Source organism: Chamaea fasciata, unplaced genomic scaffold (genome assembly GCF_029207755.1).
Source record: "Chamaea fasciata isolate MVZ Bird 193981 ecotype frontalis unplaced genomic scaffold, bChaFas1.0.hap1 SCAF_3, whole genome shotgun sequence".
Classification (NCBI taxonomy): Eukaryota; Metazoa; Chordata; class Aves; order Passeriformes; family Sylviidae; genus Chamaea; species Chamaea fasciata.
Genome location: NW_027094088.1, coordinates 18,717,761 through 18,738,791, shown reverse-complemented (window position 1 = coordinate 18,738,791; position 21,031 = coordinate 18,717,761). Strand labels below are relative to the sequence as shown.

General features: G+C 56.0%; 3 protein-coding genes across 3 annotated transcripts; all 3 read left to right on the top strand.

The window, feature by feature from the left end:
- Window positions 1–90: 90 nt before the first annotated feature.
- On the top strand, window positions 91–6,634 carry LOC136286223 (acrosin-like). The gene is made up of 7 exons (XM_066177580.1): window positions 91–108; window positions 3,987–4,120; window positions 4,709–4,942; window positions 5,119–5,124; window positions 5,257–5,522; window positions 5,793–5,938; window positions 6,446–6,634. Exons 1-7 carry the CDS (start codon window positions 91–93, stop codon window positions 6,632–6,634), a joined length of 993 nt encoding a protein of 330 aa, XP_066033677.1.
- Window positions 6,635–11,675: 5,041 nt separating this feature from the next.
- On the top strand, window positions 11,676–13,518 carry LOC136286222 (acrosin-like). Its single transcript, XM_066177578.1, has 4 exons — window positions 11,676–11,696; window positions 12,275–12,407; window positions 12,678–12,823; window positions 13,330–13,518. The coding sequence occupies exons 1-4, from the start codon at window positions 11,676–11,678 to the stop codon at window positions 13,516–13,518; spliced, it is 489 nt and encodes a 162-aa protein (XP_066033675.1).
- Window positions 13,519–13,859: 341 nt separating this feature from the next.
- LOC136286221 (acrosin-like) lies at window positions 13,860–20,401 on the top strand. The gene is made up of 7 exons (XM_066177577.1): window positions 13,860–13,877; window positions 17,756–17,889; window positions 18,478–18,711; window positions 18,888–18,893; window positions 19,026–19,291; window positions 19,562–19,707; window positions 20,213–20,401. Exons 1-7 carry the CDS (start codon window positions 13,860–13,862, stop codon window positions 20,399–20,401), a joined length of 993 nt encoding a protein of 330 aa, XP_066033674.1.
- Window positions 20,402–21,031: the final 630 nt, after the last annotated feature.

The window sequence follows — 21,031 nt, the reverse complement described above, 5'->3', positions numbered from 1 at the left end:
CCTGCAGAATGAGCCTGAGGCACGAAGGGACAGAGTGGCTCCAAAGAGCACCAGTGTGCCTGGTCAGAGAGCAGAGGGCTCTGAGCCACCATGGGCTGGAGGAAGCCGGTACGCCAAGCCCAGGAAGGGGATAGGACAAAAGCAGACACCTTGGGGACAGTGCTCAAATGCCCATGGGCTGATGATTTAGGGCCCGGTGTAAGCTTGGGCAAAGAGAAGAGACCAGAGACAGTCCCAAGCATGACAAGGGAAACTCCTGCCTCCTGAGTGGACTGCCAGTGATGGCTGGGAAGGCTGACGTGAAACAGAGATTGGACAGAGATAAAAAAATAAAGTAGGTATTTCTTGAAAGGCCTCCAGAATCCACCTTGGCCAGGACAGGAGCCTGATCGGGGCTATCCACAAAGTTGGACAAATAATGGCCACAAAATGGCTGACGGGTCACAAGATCTTACGTTTTTATAGGTTTTGGTCCATTTGCATATTGGGGTTTAATTGTCCAATTACAGCTTCAGCTGGTGGGGTCTCATCCTTCTTGTTTTCTCTCTTCAGTCCGCTGTTGTTTATGCTGTTGGCCTGAAAGTTGCCCTCGGTCCTCAGCAGGAAAAGGATTTGTTTGTCTGCTTCCTCTATAAAAAGAGCCTACTGGCACTTAATGCGAGGCTCAGAACTACACCCCGAAGCAGCACAGAACCTAAAAATACGAAAGCTAAAGCTCAAGGCATCACCAGTGCCCTAAGGCAGAGCCAGAGTTCACAGGGAGTAAAGGGGGACTGATGTGCTAGGCGGTCACACTTCACAGATATTCAAAGGAAGAGCTGGGCTCATTCTGGGGAGAGGAACCTGGCAGAAACAGCAGGAGAGCACACCAGGAATGCCCTGGAAGGCCAAAGTGAGTGGGCCAACAGCAGCTGCAACAGCAAGGCTGCTCACAGGCAGGGAGGGCCAAGCCTGGGAGCCATGGGAAAAAGATCCCTGGGCGTGGCTCCATATTTGGGAGGAGACAAAAGGCAGAGACAGGGAGGAGTCAAGGAAGATGAGGCTGCTGTGTAAGTCTGGCAAACGGAGAGAAGGAGCAGTCAAAGATCCAGCTGCACAGACACAAACTGCAGCTTGCTGTGCTTCTTTGTCTGAGTGCTGCACATAAGCACCACAGGATGGGCAAGAACCTTCTTATCTCGACTCACTAATTAACAAATCCTCTACAAACGGTTCAAATTTGCCCCAGAATTTAGACTCTTTTCAGTCAAACCTCAATATTTGGGGTGCTGGGACGGGCAAAGAAAAAATGATGGCATAATGCCATGGGGAAGACTTGTTGAAGGCAGTTGCTGTCTGTTCCAGGTGAAGGCAAGCGAACATTGACTTTCTAAATATAATGGAATGTTGCGGTGCGAAAATTATTACTGTGCAATTTTATGCAGAATGGTTTGTTCCAGATTAGCCCGTGTTCTAACCCCTTTGGTTTTTCCCTAGTTGTGGCTCCTGCCCATCTCCCTGCAACCCTGCCCAGACTCCGGTGGGGGGCTGGGGTGATTGGCAGAGCCTCTGACTTCCCCGCCCTGTATTATGTATCAGATGCCCTGTGTGCTGTCTTTTTGTCTTGGTAACTCCCACCCCACATGGTATTGGTCCTGGGCTAATCCCTGCCCCTTTCCACACCCCTGGTACTTAAGGTCAAGGAGAGCCCAGAGAAGTCATTTTTCACCTGGCCAGCTGGCAGCAATAGACCCATCTTGTCACCCACGTGAGAGTCTGCCTTTCTTCCACACCGAAGCCACACTTCTGCCTGAGGGCCAGGGCTCACACAGCAAGAAGGTACCGGAGTTGTACCCATTAATGCGTGTTCGGGACCGAGCTAGCCGTCGCAGCTCTGAACGCCCGCATTAATGGAAGGCTTCAAAATGCCTTGGGCTAGGTGTCACTCCGTCCGCTTCTGGACATTCTTCTTGGGTTCCAGGCAAACGGAGTCCTGTCTCACGGCATGTGGCATTCTTCCCTTTGTGTTAATCAAGATGGGCCGTGCTGAGAACAATCATGCCACATCTGTACTTGGCCCCGCCACCCTGGCATAAGATTCTTCAAATCTTTGCTGAAGCAAATTTCAGGGGCTGCCTGCTCACTAAAGACACCGAGTCCAAGAGTGTCACTCAGGGTTGGGGCTGATCATTACCCTGCCCAGAGGGGAGACAAGCTTAGAGCTGCCCAATCATCCTGGCACGACCTTGTTGTGCAAAATTCTGCTGCCCATAAGAGTTTCTCCCAGTTCTCTACAACTTTGGCCACAGACATGTCCTCACCTAAAACAGGGATATTTCCCATCACATCAGACACCTGGATGCATGTGAAACCCTCTTCTGCATGCCAAGAAGGGATTTCCACCCCCTTCTGTGTGTGCTCTAGCACCCATTTTGCGGCACGAGGGACGCAAGGTTCTCCCTGTGCCTGTCTGCAAAAGCCTTCAAGCAGAGACTCGAGCCCCTCTACCTCACAACTTACGGGGGCCCCCACAACTCCTCCGTGGCCACCTTACACTGATCGTGCTGCGCGCACCTTCTTCACCCGCTACCCCTGACTTCACCAAATCTGCAGCAAATGCCACCACAAGAGAGAGGCTCAATTCCATGCTTATAATTTACACAGACTCTGCGCATGGAATTAGAACACTCCTCCCATGGCTCCTTCTTGCTCTAAAGATCCCAGGTGAACTCAGCAGTACCTGCTGTGACAGGACGGAGGCTCCAGCAGGACTGTCCTTCGGTCCCATCTGGGCTGCCAAAATGCTGAGGGATCTCCCCTGTGTGACCATTCCAGAGGCACAGGTGACTGCAACAAGCTGATGGGTGACCCGTTTGATTCCCTCCCCACACCGCTCTCAGCCAGTCAGAGCGGGTATCCGTACCCATTCAACCTCAGGGCTCTTTGCCCCAGCAGACTCACAGATGTCACATTCCATAAAGAGCCACCGGCTCCTGCTGCAGCACTCAGGGTCCGTTCAAATCCCTGGCCTGTGCCACAGCACCCTGTGCCCTCTGCCATGCAAAGGGTGGCAGTCTCTGGTCCCAGACTCCCACCAGCCAGAGCTCAATCTGCAGCTGGCACTGCAGCCGCACAACCAGCTCCCTGCCCCAAATGGATTCCTCAGCAGCTGCTGGCCTCAGAGACTGCGCAGCCTCATCCTGCAAGAAGAGGGGCCTAAAGAAAGCAGCAGAGAGCAGCCCTTCTTACAGGGGCAGGTCCTCAAAGGACAAGGGCAATGGCTTTACAGTGACAGAGGGTGGCTTCATACGAGATATTGGGAAGAAATTCTTGACTGTGAGGCTGCACGGATACTGGCATGGGTTGCCCAGAGCAGCTGTGGATGCCTGTTTTTCATGTAGGCAAGGTCAGCACAGAAGACGCAGACACCAACTTCAGGAATAAATGTCATTTACTGCAATTCAAAACCGCAACCAATGGGAAAAGGATAAGCTAAGCAATGCACCTAATCATTACTATAAAAGACTGCCTACAGTGATGAAGAAAGACACATCACAAGTTACCCTAATCCTTGACCATCATGCAGGTCTGCCCATCAAGTGGGGGAAGCCAGTGGCAGTCACAGTGAAGGACTGGAGAACCGCTCCCAGCCAACTGGGAAATCCCGCAGGTGCCTTCCCCTACAGGCAAGGAGGTTTCTGACTGGGCTGTGAGAGAGGCCCACCTTTATACTGTTGAATAAACAAGCTACCATAACATCTAGTGCAGGGGCATCTGGTTTTTTTTCTCCTCTTGGGATGCTCCCAAGGCCTTGGAGGACTCCGGGAGGAACCAAGGAAGTTGTCTGTGATCCTACATCCCAAAAGAAGGCCAGATGTGGCCTTGTCCAGTTTCTGATTAGGGAAAGGCAAATCCACGTTTTGCCGAGGAGCGGATCTCGATAACATTTGGTTGGCAGGTTCACGCAGAGGCCAACTTTTGATCAAGAGCTCTTGTTCCTGCCTCAGTCAGGTCCTGTTGATGAAGACTTAGTACTTCAGTGTCCCATCCTCCCTCAGATTGTTCAACGGCAGCTTCTGAGCCAGGCTCAGAAGAGCAAACTTCTCCAGTACAAACTATCCATCCCTACCAATGGCAGGAAGTCAGAGCTATGTGATTTCCAAGCTCCCTTCCACCCCAAACCATTCCATGGCTGATGGATTCAGTGTTGCCCCTCCCCCAGTGGTCCCCGGTTGCACAGGCCCCCACAGCGCCCCAAACACGGAACCCAGCCCTCAGTGACATCAGCCCCGGGGCCGAGGGCACCACGGGCAGCGCGGCTGCTGCCGGGCACTGCGGCTGTGGCTGTGCTGCTGCACGGAGCCCTCAGTGCTTGCAGCTGACACGTGCCTCTGGCAGCCATGAATTGGCTCGGCCTCCTCGTCCTGCTGACCGTGGCCGGGCTGGCCCACGGCATACCGTACCCCTGCGGGTAAGTGGCCCCAGGCCCTGGGAGGGAGCCATGGCAACACTTGAGGCCTTCCCTGGAGGGGACCCGCCTGGCCCCCATGGCTGGCCCACAGCCTCCCACCCACCACGGGGAAGCCTCAGTTCCTTGGACAGACAAACATCCCGTGGGCTTCCCTGGCCTGCTGTGCCCGCAAACCCTTGTGGGGAGGGCAGAGGGCTGAGCTTCAGCCTGAGCCACAGCAGGCCACGCAGCAGCGTGGAAATGACTTTCTGCTTGCAGAGGTTCCTGCGGCCTCCGCGCTCCGCAACCCGACTACAGCTCCACGACTTATTCCACCGGCAACGAAGCTTACGACTACGGCATGACGCGCGTTGTGGGTGGAGTAGGCGCTCTGGAAGCATCCTGGCCCTGGATCGTCAGCATCCAACATCCAGGCCTGGGCCATTGGTGTGGAGGGTCTCTCATCACTGCCGATTGGGTCCTCACAGCGGCCCACTGCTTCGACAAGTTAGAGTAAGGCAGACTAGGGAATGGGGACACCCTCGCTACACCAGCAGGTGCCCTGTCAGCAGCACCACCTGCTACTCCCATCCCCTTTCCTCTCAGGCAGCCCAGCCGCCACAGTGCTCAGGAGAAGCCTGGGCTTGTGCCAAGGCTTCCTAGCAGCCTCCAGCTCGACATTCCCCCAGCCCAATGTGTGCGAGGGCACTCGCACCTGCCAGAGCACTGCGCTCTCTCTGCCTTGCCAAGCAGAGGAGAGGCAGCCGCTGGGCTGCTGTGCTACGTGGCCCTGCTCCCTCTCAGCCCTCTCTCCGTCTTCTTTCCAGTGACATCAGCATGCTGTATGTGGTGCTTGGAGCTACCGAGTTCACTCAGCCGGGCCCTGGGGCTGTAGTTCGCAACGTGAAGCAGGTGGTGGTTCACCCCTACTACAGGCGTGCCGACTTCAGCTACGACATTGCCCTGCTGCAACTGGACGGTTCTGTCCAGTGCAACGCCTACATCCAGCTGGCCTGTCTGGCTGACCCCGCCCTAGAAGTCTCAAAGCTCGACAACTGCTGGATCGCTGGCTGGGGTTCCACCACTGCAAGAGGTGAGTTCCAGGAGTGAAACCTGAGCCAGCTAAGTGCACTGGGGAGAGGGTTTGGGCTTCCTCACAGCAGAGACCGAAGCCAGGCTGAAGGACGTACCCCGGTGCAGAGGTGGGCCTGGCCTGCTCCCCAAAGGCAGGAAGCAGGGACACCATGCCCCAGTGCCTCTGCAGAGGGAAAGCCGTGCCCAAGGGACAGGGATTCCTCCCCTCAGACAGGCAAGGAGAACTGACACGGGGATGCTGAGGGCTTATTGCTTTCTCTGCTCCCAGCTCAAGGTTCAAGTGGTCGCCTGCAGGAGGCCAAGGTCCAGCTCATCAATTCCCAGCTCTGCAACAGCACAGCCTGGTATGCAGGGCAAGTCCACCCCTACAACTTGTGCGCTGGTTACCCACAGGGCACCATCGACACCTGCCAGGTATGAATGTGTCACGAGCCTCTCAGCCCCCAGCAGCACCAGCAGCCCTGGCAGCACTGCCCAAACACCGCCCAGGGTCTGCTTTGCCCCGGCCAGTTCGCCCGGTCACCCTCCCAGCCCCAGCTCCCCCCCCCCCCCCCCCCCCGCCCCCAGCTGCTGGGGGGGCTTCCTACACCCTCCCCATCCACTCCTACTTGCCCAGTGCCCCCCTTGTGCCAGAAAGCCCAGACAGCCCAGCTGGTGGTCTTGGCAGCGCAGAGATCCTGGTGCCAAACATCCATCCTCTGCACATCCAGGACTCCTGCCTTGTGCAGAGAGGACAGAGAGAGCCCTACCCTCCAGGACCCCAAGCCATTCACAGCCAGGGCTCTGGAGGCTCCAGCCTCTGAGGAAAGCCTTCCTCTGCCTGGAATACAGTTCTGGCAGGGGCTGTGAGAGAAGAGGAGACAGCCCCAGTGCTGGCAGGGGCCACTCAAGGCCACCTTAATCCTCTCTGCTCTATTGCAGGGTGACAGTGGTGGTCCTCTCATGTGCAAGGACAACACCGCTGAGTACTGGTGGGTTGTCGGCTTAACCAGCTGGGGAGAAGGCTGCGCCAGACCAAAGCGGCCTGGAATCTACACCTCCACTCGGCACTTCTATCACTGGATTGACTACAACATCCGTGCGTTCCACACAGCTGAAAGGGCTTCCTGAGCAGCAGGACAGGCAGGATCCAGGGCAGGCTGCAGTGCACCGCGACCATCTCCTGCTGGGGCAATGCCTGCTGATCCAAAGGCAGCCTCAGTGCCAAAACCCTGCTCTGCCCCGCCCCCATTTCTCTCCTGTGTGCAGGCAAACACTGGAGTTGATCTAACTGTTGAAATAAAGTTCCCTTTGTTCACAGGGAGCCGTCTTTTCAGTGTCATTCCAATTCCTGGGAAGGGCAACAAGTGCCACATTCGGCACCCGCAGAATGAGCCTGAGGCACGAAGGGACAGAGTGGCTCCAAAGAGCACCAGTGTGCCTGGTCAGAGAGCAGAGGGCTCTGAGCCACCATGGGCTGGAGGAAGCCGGTACGCCAAGCCCAGGAAGGGGATAGGACAAAAGCAGACACCTTGGGGACAGTGCTCAAATGCCCATGGGCTGATGATTTAGGGCCCGGTGTAAGCTTGGGCAAAGAGAAGAGACCAGAGACAGTCCCAAGCATGACAAGGGAAACTCCTGCCTCCTGAGTGGACTGCCAGTGATGGCTGGGAAGGCTGACGTGAAACAGAGATTGGACAGAGATAAAAAAATAAAGTAGGTATTTCTTGAAAGGCCTCCAGAATCCACCTTGGCCAGGACAGGAGCCTGATCGGGGCTATCCACAAAGTTGGACAAATAATGGCCACAAAATGGCTGACGGGTCACAAGATCTTACGTTTTTATAGGTTTTGGTCCATTTGCATATTGGGGTTTAATTGTCCAATTACAGCTTCAGCTGGTGGGGTCTCATCCTTCTTGTTTTCTCTCTTCAGTCCGCTGTTGTTTATGCTGTTGGCCTGAAAGTTGCCCTCGGTCCTCAGCAGGAAAAGGATTTGTTTGTCTGCTTCCTCTATAAAAAGAGCCTACTGGCACTTAATGCGAGGCTCAGAACTACACCCCGAAGCAGCACAGAACCTAAAAATACGAAAGCTAAAGCTCAAGGCATCACCAGTGCCCTAAGGCAGAGCCAGAGTTCACAGGGAGTAAAGGGGGACTGATGTGCTAGGCGGTCACACTTCACAGATATTCAAAGGAAGAGCTGGGCTCATTCTGGGGAGAGGAACCTGGCAGAAACAGCAGGAGAGCACACCAGGAATGCCCTGGAAGGCCAAAGTGAGTGGGCCAACAGCAGCTGCAACAGCAAGGCTGCTCACAGGCAGGGAGGGCCAAGCCTGGGAGCCATGGGAAAAAGATCCCTGGGCGTGGCTCCATATTTGGGAGGAGACAAAAGGCAGAGACAGGGAGGAGTCAAGGAAGATGAGGCTGCTGTGTAAGTCTGGCAAACGGAGAGAAGGAGCAGTCAAAGATCCAGCTGCACAGACACAAACTGCAGCTTGCTGTGCTTCTTTGTCTGAGTGCTGCACATAAGCACCACAGGATGGGCAAGAACCTTCTTATCTCGACTCACTAATTAACAAATCCTCTACAAACGGTTCAAATTTGCCCCAGAATTTAGACTCTTTTCAGTCAAACCTCAATATTTGGGGTGCTGGGACGGGCAAAGAAAAAATGATGGCATAATGCCATGGGGAAGACTTGTTGAAGGCAGTTGCTGTCTGTTCCAGGTGAAGGCAAGCGAACATTGACTTTCTAAATATAATGGAATGTTGCGGTGCGAAAATTATTACTGTGCAATTTTATGCAGAATGGTTTGTTCCAGATTAGCCCGTGTTCTAACCCCTTTGGTTTTTCCCTAGTTGTGGCTCCTGCCCATCTCCCTGCAACCCTGCCCAGACTCCGGTGGGGGGCTGGGGTGATTGGCAGAGCCTCTGACTTCCCCGCCCTGTATTATGTATCAGATGCCCTGTGTGCTGTCTTTTTGTCTTGGTAACTCCCACCCCACATGGTATTGGTCCTGGGCTAATCCCTGCCCCTTTCCACACCCCTGGTACTTAAGGTCAAGGAGAGCCCAGAGAAGTCATTTTTCACCTGGCCAGCTGGCAGCAATAGACCCATCTTGTCACCCACGTGAGAGTCTGCCTTTCTTCCACACCGAAGCCACACTTCTGCCTGAGGGCCAGGGCTCACACAGCAAGAAGGTACCGGAGTTGTACCCATTAATGCGTGTTCGGGACCGAGCTAGCCGTCGCAGCTCTGAACGCCCGCATTAATGGAAGGCTTCAAAATGCCTTGGGCTAGGTGTCACTCCGTCCGCTTCTGGACATTCTTCTTGGGTTCCAGGCAAACGGAGTCCTGTCTCACGGCATGTGGCATTCTTCCCTTTGTGTTAATCAAGATGGGCCGTGCTGAGAACAATCATGCCACATCTGTACTTGGCCCCGCCACCCTGGCATAAGATTCTTCAAATCTTTGCTGAAGCAAATTTCAGGGGCTGCCTGCTCACTAAAGACACCGAGTCCAAGAGTGTCACTCAGGGTTGGGGCTGATCATTACCCTGCCCAGAGGGGAGACAAGCTTAGAGCTGCCCAATCATCCTGGCACGACCTTGTTGTGCAAAATTCTGCTGCCCATAAGAGTTTCTCCCAGTTCTCTACAACTTTGGCCACAGACATGTCCTCACCTAAAACAGGGATATTTCCCATCACATCAGACACCTGGATGCATGTGAAACCCTCTTCTGCATGCCAAGAAGGGATTTCCACCCCCTTCTGTGTGTGCTCTAGCACCCATTTTGCGGCACGAGGGACGCAAGGTTCTCCCTGTGCCTGTCTGCAAAAGCCTTCAAGCAGAGACTCGAGCCCCTCTACCTCACAACTTACGGGGGCCCCCACAACTCCTCCGTGGCCACCTTACACTGATCGTGCTGCGCGCACCTTCTTCACCCGCTACCCCTGACTTCACCAAATCTGCAGCAAATGCCGCCACAAGAGAGAGGCTCAATTCCATGCTTATAATTTACACAGACTCTGCGCATGGAATTAGAACACTCCTCCCATGGCTCCTTCTTGCTCTAAAGATCCCAGGTGAACTCAGCAGTACCTGCTGTGACAGGACGGAGGCTCCAGCAGGACTGTCCTTCGGTCCCATCTGGGCTGCCAAAATGCTGAGGGATCTCCCCTGTGTGACCATTCCAGAGGCACAGGTGACTGCAACAAGCTGATGGGTGACCCGTTTGATTCCCTCCCCACACCGCTCTCAGCCAGTCAGGGCGGGTATCCGTACCCATTCAACCTCAGGGCTCTTTGCCCCAGCAGACTCACAGATGTCACATTCCATAAAGAGCCACCGGCTCCTGCTGCAGCACTCAGGGTCCGTTCAAATCCCTGGCCTGTGCCACAGCACCCTGTGCCCTCTGCCATGCAAAGGGTGGCAGTCTCTGGTCCCAGACTCCCACCAGCCAGAGCTCAATCTGCAGCTGGCACTGCAGCCGCACAACCAGCTCCCTGCCCCAAATGGATTCCTCAGCAGCTGCTGGCCTCAGAGACTGCGCAGCCTCATCCTGCAAGAAGAGGGGCCTAAAGAAAGCAGCAGAGAGCAGCCCTTCTTACAGGGGCAGGTCCTCAAAGGACAAGGGCAATGGCTTTACAGTGACAGAGGGTGGCTTCATACGAGATATTGGGAAGAAATTCTTGACTGTGAGGCTGCACGGATACTGGCATGGGTTGCCCAGAGCAGCTGTGGATGCCTGTTTTTCATGTAGGCAAGGTCAGCACAGAAGACGCAGACACCAACTTCAGGAATAAATGTCATTTACTGCAATTCAAAACCGCAACCAATGGGAAAAGGATAAGCTAAGCAATGCACCTAATCATTACTATAAAAGACTGCCTACAGTGATGAAGAAAGACACATCACAAGTTACCCTAATCCTTGACCATCATGCAGGTCTGCCCATCAAGTGGGGGAAGCCAGTGGCAGTCACAGTGAAGGACTGGAGAACCGCTCCCAGCCAACTGGGAAATCCCGCAGGTGCCTTCCCCTACAGGCAAGGAGGTTTCTGACTGGGCTGTGAGAGAGGCCCACCTTTATACTGTTGAATAAACAAGCTACCATAACATCTAGTGCAGGGGCATCTGGTTTTTTTTCTCCTCTTGGGATGCTCCCAAGGCCTTGGAGGACTCCAGGAGGAACCAAGGAAGTTGTCTGTGATCCTACGTCCCAAAAGAAGGCCAGATGTGGCCTTGTCCAGTTTCTGATTAGGGAAAGGCAAATCCACGTTTTGCCGAGGAGCGGATCTCGATAACATTTGGTTGGCAGGTTCACGCAGAGGCCAACTTTTGATCAAGAGCTCTTGTTCCTGCCTCAGTCAGGTCCTGTTGATGAAGACTTAGTACTTCAGTGTCCCATCCTCCCTCAGATTGTTCAACGGCAGCTTCTGAGCCAGGCTCAGAAGAGCAAACTTCTCCAGTACAAACTATCCATCCCTACCAATGGCAGGAAGTCAGAGCTATGTGATTTCCAAGCTCCCTTCCACCCCAAACCATTCCATGGCTGATGGATTCAGTGTTGCCCCTCCCCCAGTGGGCCCCGGTTGCACAGGCCCCCACAGCGCCCCAAACACGGAACCCAGCCCTCAGTGACATCAGCCCCGGGGCCGAGGGCACCACGGGCAGCGCGGCTGCTGCCGGGCACTGCGGCTGTGGCTGTGCTGCTGCACGGAGCCCTCAGTGCTTGCAGCTGACACGTGCCTCTGGCAGCCATGAATTGGCTCGGCCTCCTCGTCCTGCTGACCGTGGCCGGGCTGGCCCACGGCATACCGTACCCCTGCGGGTAAGTGGCCCCAGGCCCTGGGAGGGAGCCATGGCAACACTTGGGGCCTTCCCTGGAGGGGACCCGCCTGGCCCCCATGGCTGGCCCACAGCCTCCCACCCACCACGGGGAAGCCTCAGTTCCTTGGACAGACAAACATCCCGTGGGCTTCCCTGGCCTGCTGTGCCCGCAAACCCTTGTGGGGAGGGCAGAGGGCTGAGCTTCAGCCTGAGCCACAGCAGGCCACGCAGCAGCGTGGAAATGACTTTCTGCTTGCAGAGGTTCCTGCGGCCTCCGCGCTCCGCAACCCGACTACAGCTCCACGACTTATTCCACCGGCAACGAAGCTTACGACTACGGCATGACGCGCGTTGTGGGTGGAGTAGGCGCTCTGGAAGCATCCTGGCCCTGGATCGTCAGCATCCAACATCCAGGCCTGGGCCATTGGTGTGGAGGGTCTCTCATCACTGCCGATTGGGTCCTCACAGCGGCCCACTGCTTCGACAAGTTAGAGTAAGGCAGACTAGGGAATGGGGACACCCTCGCTACACCAGCAGGTGCCCTGTCAGCAGCACCACCTGCTACTCCCATCCCCTTTCCTCTCAGGCAGCCCAGCCGCCACAGTGCTCAGGAGAAGCCTGGGCTTGTGCCAAGGCTTCCTAGCAGCCTCCAGCTCGACATTCCCCCAGCCCAATGTGTGCGAGGGCACTCGCACCTGCCAGAGCACTGCGCCCTCTCTGCCTTGCCAAGCAGAGGAGAGGCAGCCGCTGGGCTGCTGTGGTACGTGGCCCTGCTCCCTCTCAGCCCTCTCTCCGTCTTCTTTCCAGTGACATCAGCATGCTGTATGTGGTGCTTGGAGCTACCGAGTTCACTCAGCCGGGCCCTGGGGCTGTAGTTCGCAACGTGAAGCAGGTGGTGGTTCACCCCTACTACAGGCGTGCCGACTTCAGCTACGACATTGCCCTGCTGCAACTGGACGGTTCTGTCCAGTGCAACGCCTACATCCAGCTGGCCTGTCTGGCTGACCCCGCCCTAGAAGTCTCAAAGCTCGACAACTGCTGGATCGCTGGCTGGGGTTCCACCACTGCAAGAGGTGAGTTCCAGGAGTGAAACCTGAGCCAGCTAAGTGCACTGGGGAGAGGGTTTGGGCTTCCTCACAGCAGAGACCGAAGCCAGGCTGAAGGACGTACCCCGGTGCTGAGGTGGGCCTGGCCTGCTCCCCAAAGGCAGGAAGCAGGGACACCATGCCCCAGTGCCTCTGAAGAGGGAAAGCCGTGCCCAAGGGACAGGGATTCCTCCCCTCAGACAGGCAAGGAGAACTGACACGGGGATGCTGAGGGCTTATTGCTTTCTCTGCTCCCAGCTCAAGGTTCAAGTGGTCGCCTGCAGGAGGCCAAGGTCCAGCTCATCAATTCCCAGCTCTGCAACAGCACAGCCTGGTATGCAGGGCAAGTCCACCCCTACAACTTGTGCGCTGGTTACCCACAGGGCACCATCGACACCTGCCAGGTATGAATGTGTCACGAGCCTCTCAGCCCCCAGCAGCACCAGCAGCCCTGGCAGCACTGCCCAAACACCGCCCAGGGTCTGCTTTGCCCCGGCCAGTTCGCCCGGTCACCCTCCCAGCCCCAGCTCCCCCCCCCCCCCCCCCCCGCCCCCAGCTGCTGGGGGGGCTTCCTACACCCTCCCCATCCACTCCTACTTGCCCAGTGCCCCCCTTGTGCCAGAAAGCCCAGACAGCCCAGCTGGTGGTCTTGGCAGCGCAGAGATCCTGGTGCCAAACATCCATCCTCTGCACATCCAGGACTCCTGCCTTGTGCAGAGAGGACAGAGAGAGCCCTACCCTCCAGGACCCCAAGCCATTCACAGCCAGGGCTCTGGAGGCTCCAGCCTCTGAGGAAAGCCTTCCTCTGCCTGGAATACAGTTCTGGCAGGGGCTGTGAGAGAAGAGGAGACAGCCCCAGTGCTGGCAGGGGCCACTCAAGGCCACCTTAATCCTCTCTGCTCTATTGCAGGGTGACAGTGGTGGTCCTCTCATGTGCAAGGACAACACCGCTGAGTACTGGTGGGTTGTCGGCTTAACCAGCTGGGGAGAAGGCTGCGCCAGACCAAAGCGGCCTGGAATCTACACCTCCACTCGGCACTTCTATCACTGGATTGACTACAACATCCGTGCGTTCCACACAGCTGAAAGGGCTTCCTGAGCAGCAGGACAGGCAGGATCCAGGGCAGGCTGCAGTGCACCGCGACCATCTCCTGCTGGGGCAATGCCTGCTGATCCAAAGGCAGCCTCAGTGCCAAAACCCTGCTCTGCCCCGCCCCCATTTCTCTCCTGTGTGCAGGCAAACACTGGAGTTGATCTAACTGTTGAAATAAAGTTCCCTTTGTTCACAGGGAGCCGTCTTTTCAGTGTCATTCCAATTCCTGGGAAGGGCAACAAGTGCCACATTCGGCACCCGCAGAATGAGCCTGAGGCACGAAGGGACAGAGTGGCTCCAAAGAGCACCAGTGTGCCTGGTCAGAGAGCAGAGGGCTCTGAGCCACCATGGGCTGGAGGAAGCCGGTACGCCAAGCCCAGGAAGGGGATAGGACAAAAGCAGACACCTTGGGGACAGTGCTCAAATGCCCATGGGCTGATGATTTAGGGCCCGGTGTAAGCTTGGGCAAAGAGAAGAGACCAGAGACAGTCCCAAGCATGACAAGGGAAACTCCTGCCTCCTGAGTGGACTGCCAGTGATGGCTGGGAAGGCTGACGTGAAACAGAGATTGGACAGAGATAAAAAAATAAAGTAGGTATTTCTTGAAAGGCCTCCAGAATCCACCTTGGCCAGGACAGGAGCCTGATCGGGGCTATCCACAAAGTTGGACAAATAATGGCCACAAAATGGCTGACGGGTCACAAGATCTTACGTTTTTATAGGTTTTGGTCCATTTGCATATTGGGGTTTAATTGTCCAATTACAGCTTCAGCTGGTGGGGTCTCATCCTTCTTGTTTTCTCTCTTCAGTCCGCTGTTGTTTATGCTGTTGGCCTGAAAGTTGCCCTCGGTCCTCAGCAGGAAAAGGATTTGTTTGTCTGCTTCCTCTATAAAAAGAGCCTACTGGCACTTAATGCGAGGCTCAGAACTACACCCCGAAGCAGCACAGAACCTAAAAATACGAAAGCTAAAGCTCAAGGCATCACCAGTGCCCTAAGGCAGAGCCAGAGTTCACAGGGAGTAAAGGGGGACTGATGTGCTAGGCGGTCACACTTCACAGATATTCAAAGGAAGAGCTGGGCTCATTCTGGGGAGAGGAACCTGGCAGAAACAGCAGGAGAGCACACCAGGAATGCCCTGGAAGGCCAAAGTGAGTGGGCCAACAGCAGCTGCAACAGCAAGGCTGCTCACAGGCAGGGAGGGCCAAGCCTGGGAGCCATGGGAAAAAGATCCCTGGGCGTGGCTCCATATTTGGGAGGAGACAAAAGGCAGAGACAGGGAGGAGTCAAGGAAGATGAGGCTGCTGTGTAAGTCTGGCAAACGGAGAGAAGGAGCAGTCAAAGATCCAGCTGCACAGACACAAACTGCAGCTTGCTGTGCTTCTTTGTCTGAGTGCTGCACATAAGCACCACAGGATGGGCAAGAACCTTCTTATCTCGACTCACTAATTAACAAATCCTCTACAAACGGTTCAAATTTGCCCCAGAATTTAGACTCTTTTCAGTCAAACCTCAATATTTGGGGTGCTGGGACGGGCAAAGAAAAAATGATGGCATAATGCCATGGGGAAGACTTGTTGAAGGCAGTTGCTGTCTGTTCCAGGTGAAGGCAAGCGAACATTGACTTTCTAAATATAATGGAATGTTGCGGTGCGAAAATTATTACTGTGCAATTTTATGCAGAATGGTTTGTTCCAGATTAGCCCGTGTTCTAACCCCTTTGGTTTTTCCCTAGTTGTGGCTCCTGCCCATCTCCCTGCAACCCTGCCCAGACTCCGGTGGGGGGCTGGGGTGATTGGCAGAGCCTCTGACTTCCCCGCCCTGTATTATGTATCAGATGCCCTGTGTGCTGTCTTTTTGTCTTGGTAACTCCCACCCCACATGGTATTGGTCCTGGGCTAATCCCTGCCCCTTTCCACACCCCTGGTACTTAAGGTCAAGGAGAGCCCAGAGAAGTCATTTTTCACCTGGCCAGCTGGCAGCAATAGACCCATCTTGTCACCCACGTGAGAGTCTGCCTTTCTTCCACACCGAAGCCACACTTCTGCCTGAGGGCCAGGGCTCACACAGCAAGAAGGTACCGGAGTTGTACCCATTAATGCGTGTTCGGGACCGAGCTAGCCGTCGCAGCTCTGAACGCCCGCATTAATGGAAGGCTTCAAAATGCCTTGGGCTAGGTGTCACTCCGTCCGCTTCTGGACATTCTTCTTGGGTTCCAGGCAAACGGAGTCCTGTCTCACGGCATGTGGCATTCTTCCCTTTGTGTTAATCAAGATGGGCCGTGCTGAGAACAATCATGCCACATCTGTACTTGGCCCCGCCACCCTGGCATAAGATTCTTCAAATCTTTGCTGAAGCAAATTTCAGGGGCTGCCTGCTCACTAAAGACACCGAGTCCAAGAGTGTCACTCAGGGTTGGGGCTGATCATTACCCTGCCCAGAGGGGAGACAAGCTTAGAGCTGCCCAATCATCCTGGCACGACCTTGTTGTGCAAAATTCTGCTGCCCATAAGAGTTTCTCCCAGTTCTCTACAACTTTGGCCACAGACATGTCCTCACCTAAAACAGGGATATTTCCCATCACATCAGACACCTGGATGCATGTGAAACCCTCTTCTGCATGCCAAGAAGGGATTTCCACCCCCTTCTGTGTGTGCTCTAGCACCCATTTTGCGGCACGAGGGACGCAAGGTTCTCCCTGTGCCTGTCTGCAAAAGCCTTCAAGCAGAGACTCGAGCCCCTCTACCTCACAACTTACGGGGGCCCCCACAACTCCTCCGTGGCCACCTTACACTGATCGTGCTGCGCGCACCTTCTTCACCCGCTACCCCTGACTTCACCAAATCTGCAGCAAATGCCGCCACAAGAGAGAGGCTCAATTCCATGCTTATAATTTACACAGACTCTGCGCATGGAATTAGAACACTCCTCCCATGGCTCCTTCTTGCTCTAAAGATCCCAGGTGAACTCAGCAGTACCTGCTGTGACAGGACGGAGGCTCCAGCAGGACTGTCCTTCGGTCCCATCTGGGCTGCCAAAATGCTGAGGGATCTCCCCTGTGTGACCATTCCAGAGGCACAGGTGACTGCAACAAGCTGATGGGTGACCCGTTTGATTCCCTCCCCACACCGCTCTCAGCCAGTCAGGGCGGGTATCCGTACCCATTCAACCTCAGGGCTCTTTGCCCCAGCAGACTCACAGATGTCACATTCCATAAAGAGCCACCGGCTCCTGCTGCAGCACTCAGGGTCCGTTCAAATCCCTGGCCTGTGCCACAGCACCCTGTGCCCTCTGCCATGCAAAGGGTGGCAGTCTCTGGTCCCAGACTCCCACCAGCCAGAGCTCAATCTGCAGCTGGCACTGCAGCCGCACAACCAGCTCCCTGCCCCAAATGGATTCCTCAGCAGCTGCTGGCCTCAGAGACTGCGCAGCCTCATCCTGCAAGAAGAGGGGCCTAAAGAAAGCAGCAGAGAGCAGCCCTTCTTACAGGGGCAGGTCCTCAAAGGACAAGGGCAATGGCTTTACAGTGACAGAGGGTGGCTTCATACGAGATATTGGGAAGAAATTCTTGACTGTGAGGCTGCACGGATACTGGCATGGGTTGCCCAGAGCAGCTGTGGATGCCTGTTTTTCATGTAGGCAAGGTCAGCACAGAAGACGCAGACACCAACTTCAGGAATAAATGTCATTTACTGCAATTCAAAACCGCAACCAATGGGAAAAGGATAAGCTAAGCAATGCACCTAATCATTACTATAAAAGACTGCCTACAGTGATGAAGAAAGACACATCACAAGTTACCCTAATCCTTGACCATCATGCAGGTCTGCCCATCAAGTGGGGGAAGCCAGTGGCAGTCACAGTGAAGGACTGGAGAACCGCTCCCAGCCAACTGGGAAATCCCGCAGGTGCCTTCCCCTACAGGCAAGGAGGTTTCTGACTGGGCTGTGAGAGAGGCCCACCTTTATACTGTTGAATAAACAAGCTACCATAACATCTAGTGCAGGGGCATCTGGTTTTTTTTCTCCTCTTGGGATGCTCCCAAGGCCTTGGAGGACTCCAGGAGGAACCAAGGAAGTTGTCTGTGATCCTACGTCCCAAAAGAAGGCCAGATGTGGCCTTGTCCAGTTTCTGATTAGGGAAAGGCAAATCCACGTTTTGCCGAGGAGCGGATCTCGATAACATTTGGTTGGCAGGTTCACGCAGAGGCCAACTTTTGATCAAGAGCTCTTGTTCCTGCCTCAGTCAGGTCCTGTTGATGAAGACTTAGTACTTCAGTGTCCCATCCTCCCTCAGATTGTTCAACGGCAGCTTCTGAGCCAGGCTCAGAAGAGCAAACTTCTCCAGTACAAACTATCCATCCCTACCAATGGCAGGAAGTCAGAGCTATGTGATTTCCAAGCTCCCTTCCACCCCAAACCATTCCATGGCTGATGGATTCAGTGTTGCCCCTCCCCCAGTGGTCCCCGGTTGCACAGGCCCCCACAGCGCCCCAAACACGGAACCCAGCCCTCAGTGACATCAGCCCCGGGGCCGAGGGCACCACGGGCAGCGCGGCTGCTGCCGGGCACTGCGGCTGTGGCTGTGCTGCTGCACGGAGCCCTCAGTGCTTGCAGCTGACACGTGCCTCTGGCAGCCATGAATTGGCTCGGCCTCCTCGTCCTGCTGACCGTGGCCGGGCTGGCCCACGGCATACCGTACCCCTGCGGGTAAGTGGCCCCAGGCCCTGGGAGGGAGCCATGGCAACACTTGGGGCCTTCCCTGGAGGGGACCCGCCTGGCCCCCATGGCTGGCCCACAGCCTCCCACCCACCACGGGGAAGCCTCAGTTCCTTGGACAGACAAACATCCCGTGGGCTTCCCTGGCCTGCTGTGCCCGCAAACCCTTGTGGGGAGGGCAGAGGGCTGAGCTTCAGCCTGAGCCACAGCAGGCCACGCAGCAGCGTGGAAATGACTTTCTGCTTGCAGAGGTTCCTGCGGCCTCCGCGCTCCGCAACCCGACTACAGCTCCACGACTTATTCCACCGGCAACGAAGCTTACGACTACGGCATGACACGCGTTGTGGGTGGAGTAGGCGCTCTGGAAGCATCCTGGCCCTGGATCGTCAGCATCCAACATCCAGGCCTGGGCCATTGGTGTGGAGGGTCTCTCATCACTGCCGATTGGGTCCTCACAGCGGCCCACTGCTTCGACAAGTTAGAGTAAGGCAGACTAGGGAATGGGGACACCCTCGCTACACCAGCAGGTGCCCTGTCAGCAGCACCACCTGCTACTCCCATCCCCTTTCCTCTCAGGCAGCCCAGCCGCCACAGTGCTCAGGAGAAGCCTGGGCTTGTGCCAAGGCTTCCTAGCAGCCTCCAGCTCGACATTCCCCCAGCCCAATGTGTGCGAGGGCACTCGCACCTGCCAGAGCACTGCGCCCTCTCTGCCTTGCCAAGCAGAGGAGAGGCAGCCGCTGGGCTGCTGTGGTACGTGGCCCTGCTCCCTCTCAGCCCTCTCTCCGTCTTCTTTCCAGTGACATCAGCATGCTGTATGTGGTGCTTGGAGCTACCGAGTTCACTCAGCCGGGCCCTGGGGCTGTAGTTCGCAACGTGAAGCAGGTGGTGGTTCACCCCTACTACAGGCGTGCCGACTTCAGCTACGACATTGCCCTGCTGCAACTGGACGGTTCTGTCCAGTGCAACGCCTACATCCAGCTGGCCTGTCTGGCTGACCCCGCCCTAGAAGTCTCAAAGCTCGACAACTGCTGGATCGCTGGCTGGGGTTCCACCACTGCAAGAGGTGAGTTCCAGGAGTGAAACCTGAGCCAGCTAAGTGCACTGGGGAGAGGGTTTGGGCTTCCTCACAGCAGAGACCGAAGCCAGGCTGAAGGACGTACCCCGGTGCAGAGGTGGGCCTGGCCTGCTCCCCAAAGGCAGGAAGCAGGGACACCATGCCCCAGTGCCTCTGCAGAGGGAAAGCCGTGCCCAAGGGACAGGGATTCCTCCCCTCAGACAGGCAAGGAGAACTGACACGGGGATGCTGAGGGCTTATTGCTTTCTCTGCTCCCAGCTCAAGGTTCAAGTGGTCGCCTGCAGGAGGCCAAGGTCCAGCTCATCAATTCCCAGCTCTGCAACAGCACAGCCTGGTATGCAGGGCAAGTCCACCCCTACAACTTGTGCGCTGGTTACCCACAGGGCACCATCGACACCTGCCAGGTATGAATGTGTCACGAGCCTCTCAGCCCCCAGCAGCACCAGCAGCCCTGGCAGCACTGCCCAAACACCGCCCAGGGTCTGCTTTGCCCCGGCCAGTTCGCCCGGTCACCCTCCCAGCCCCAGCTCCCCCCCCCCCCCCCCCCGCCCCCAGCTGCTGGGGGGGCTTCCTACACCCTCCCCATCCACTCCTACTTGCCCAGTGCCCCCCTTGTGCCAGAAAGCCCAGACAGCCCAGCTGGTGGTCTTGGCAGCGCAGAGATCCTGGTGCCAAACATCCATCCTCTGCACATCCAGGACTCCTGCCTTGTGCAGAGAGGACAGAGAGAGCCCTACCCTCCAGGACCCCAAGCCATTCACAGCCAGGGCTCTGGAGGCTCCAGCCTCTGAGGAAAGCCTTCCTCTGCCTGGAATACAGTTCTGGCAGGGGCTGTGAGAGAAGAGGAGACAGCCCCAGTGCTGGCAGGGGCCACTCAAGGCCACCTTAATCCTCTCTGCTCTATTGCAGGGTGACAGTGGTGGTCCTCTCATGTGCAAGGACAACACCGCTGAGTACTGGTGGGTTGTCGGCTTAACCAGCTGGGGAGAAGGCTGCGCCAGACCAAAGCGGCCTGGAATCTACACCTCCACTCGGCACTTCTATCACTGGATTGACTACAACATCCGTGCGTTCCACACAGCTGAAAGGGCTTCCTGAGCAGCAGGACAGGCAGGATCCAGGGCAGGCTGCAGTGCACCGCGACCATCTCCTGCTGGGGCAATGCCTGCTGATCCAAAGGCAGCCTCAGTGCCAAAACCCTGCTCTGCCCCGCCCCCATTTCTCTCCTGTGTGCAGGCAAACACTGGAGTTGATCTAACTGTTGAAATAAAGTTCCCTTTGTTCACAGGGAGCCGTCTTTTCAGTGTCATTCCAATTCCTGGGAAGGGCAACAAGTGCCACATTCGGCACCTGCAGAATGAGCCTGAGGCACGAAGGGACAGAGTGGCTCCAAAGAGCACCAGTGTGCCTGGTCAGAGAGCAGAGGGCTCTGAGCCACCATGGGCTGGAGGAAGCCGGTACGCCAAGCCCAGGAAGGGGATAGGACAAAAGCAGACACCTTGGGGACAGTGCTCAAATGCCCATGGGCTGATGATTTAGGGCCCGGTGTAAGCTTGGGCAAAGAGAAGAGACCAGAGACAGTCCCAAGCATGACAAGGGAAACTCCTGCCTCCTGAGTGGACTGCCAGTGATGGCTGGGAAGGCTGACGTGAAACAGAGATTGGACAGAGATAAAAAAATAAAGTAGGTATTTCTTGAAAGGCCTCCAGAATCCACCTTGGCCAGGAC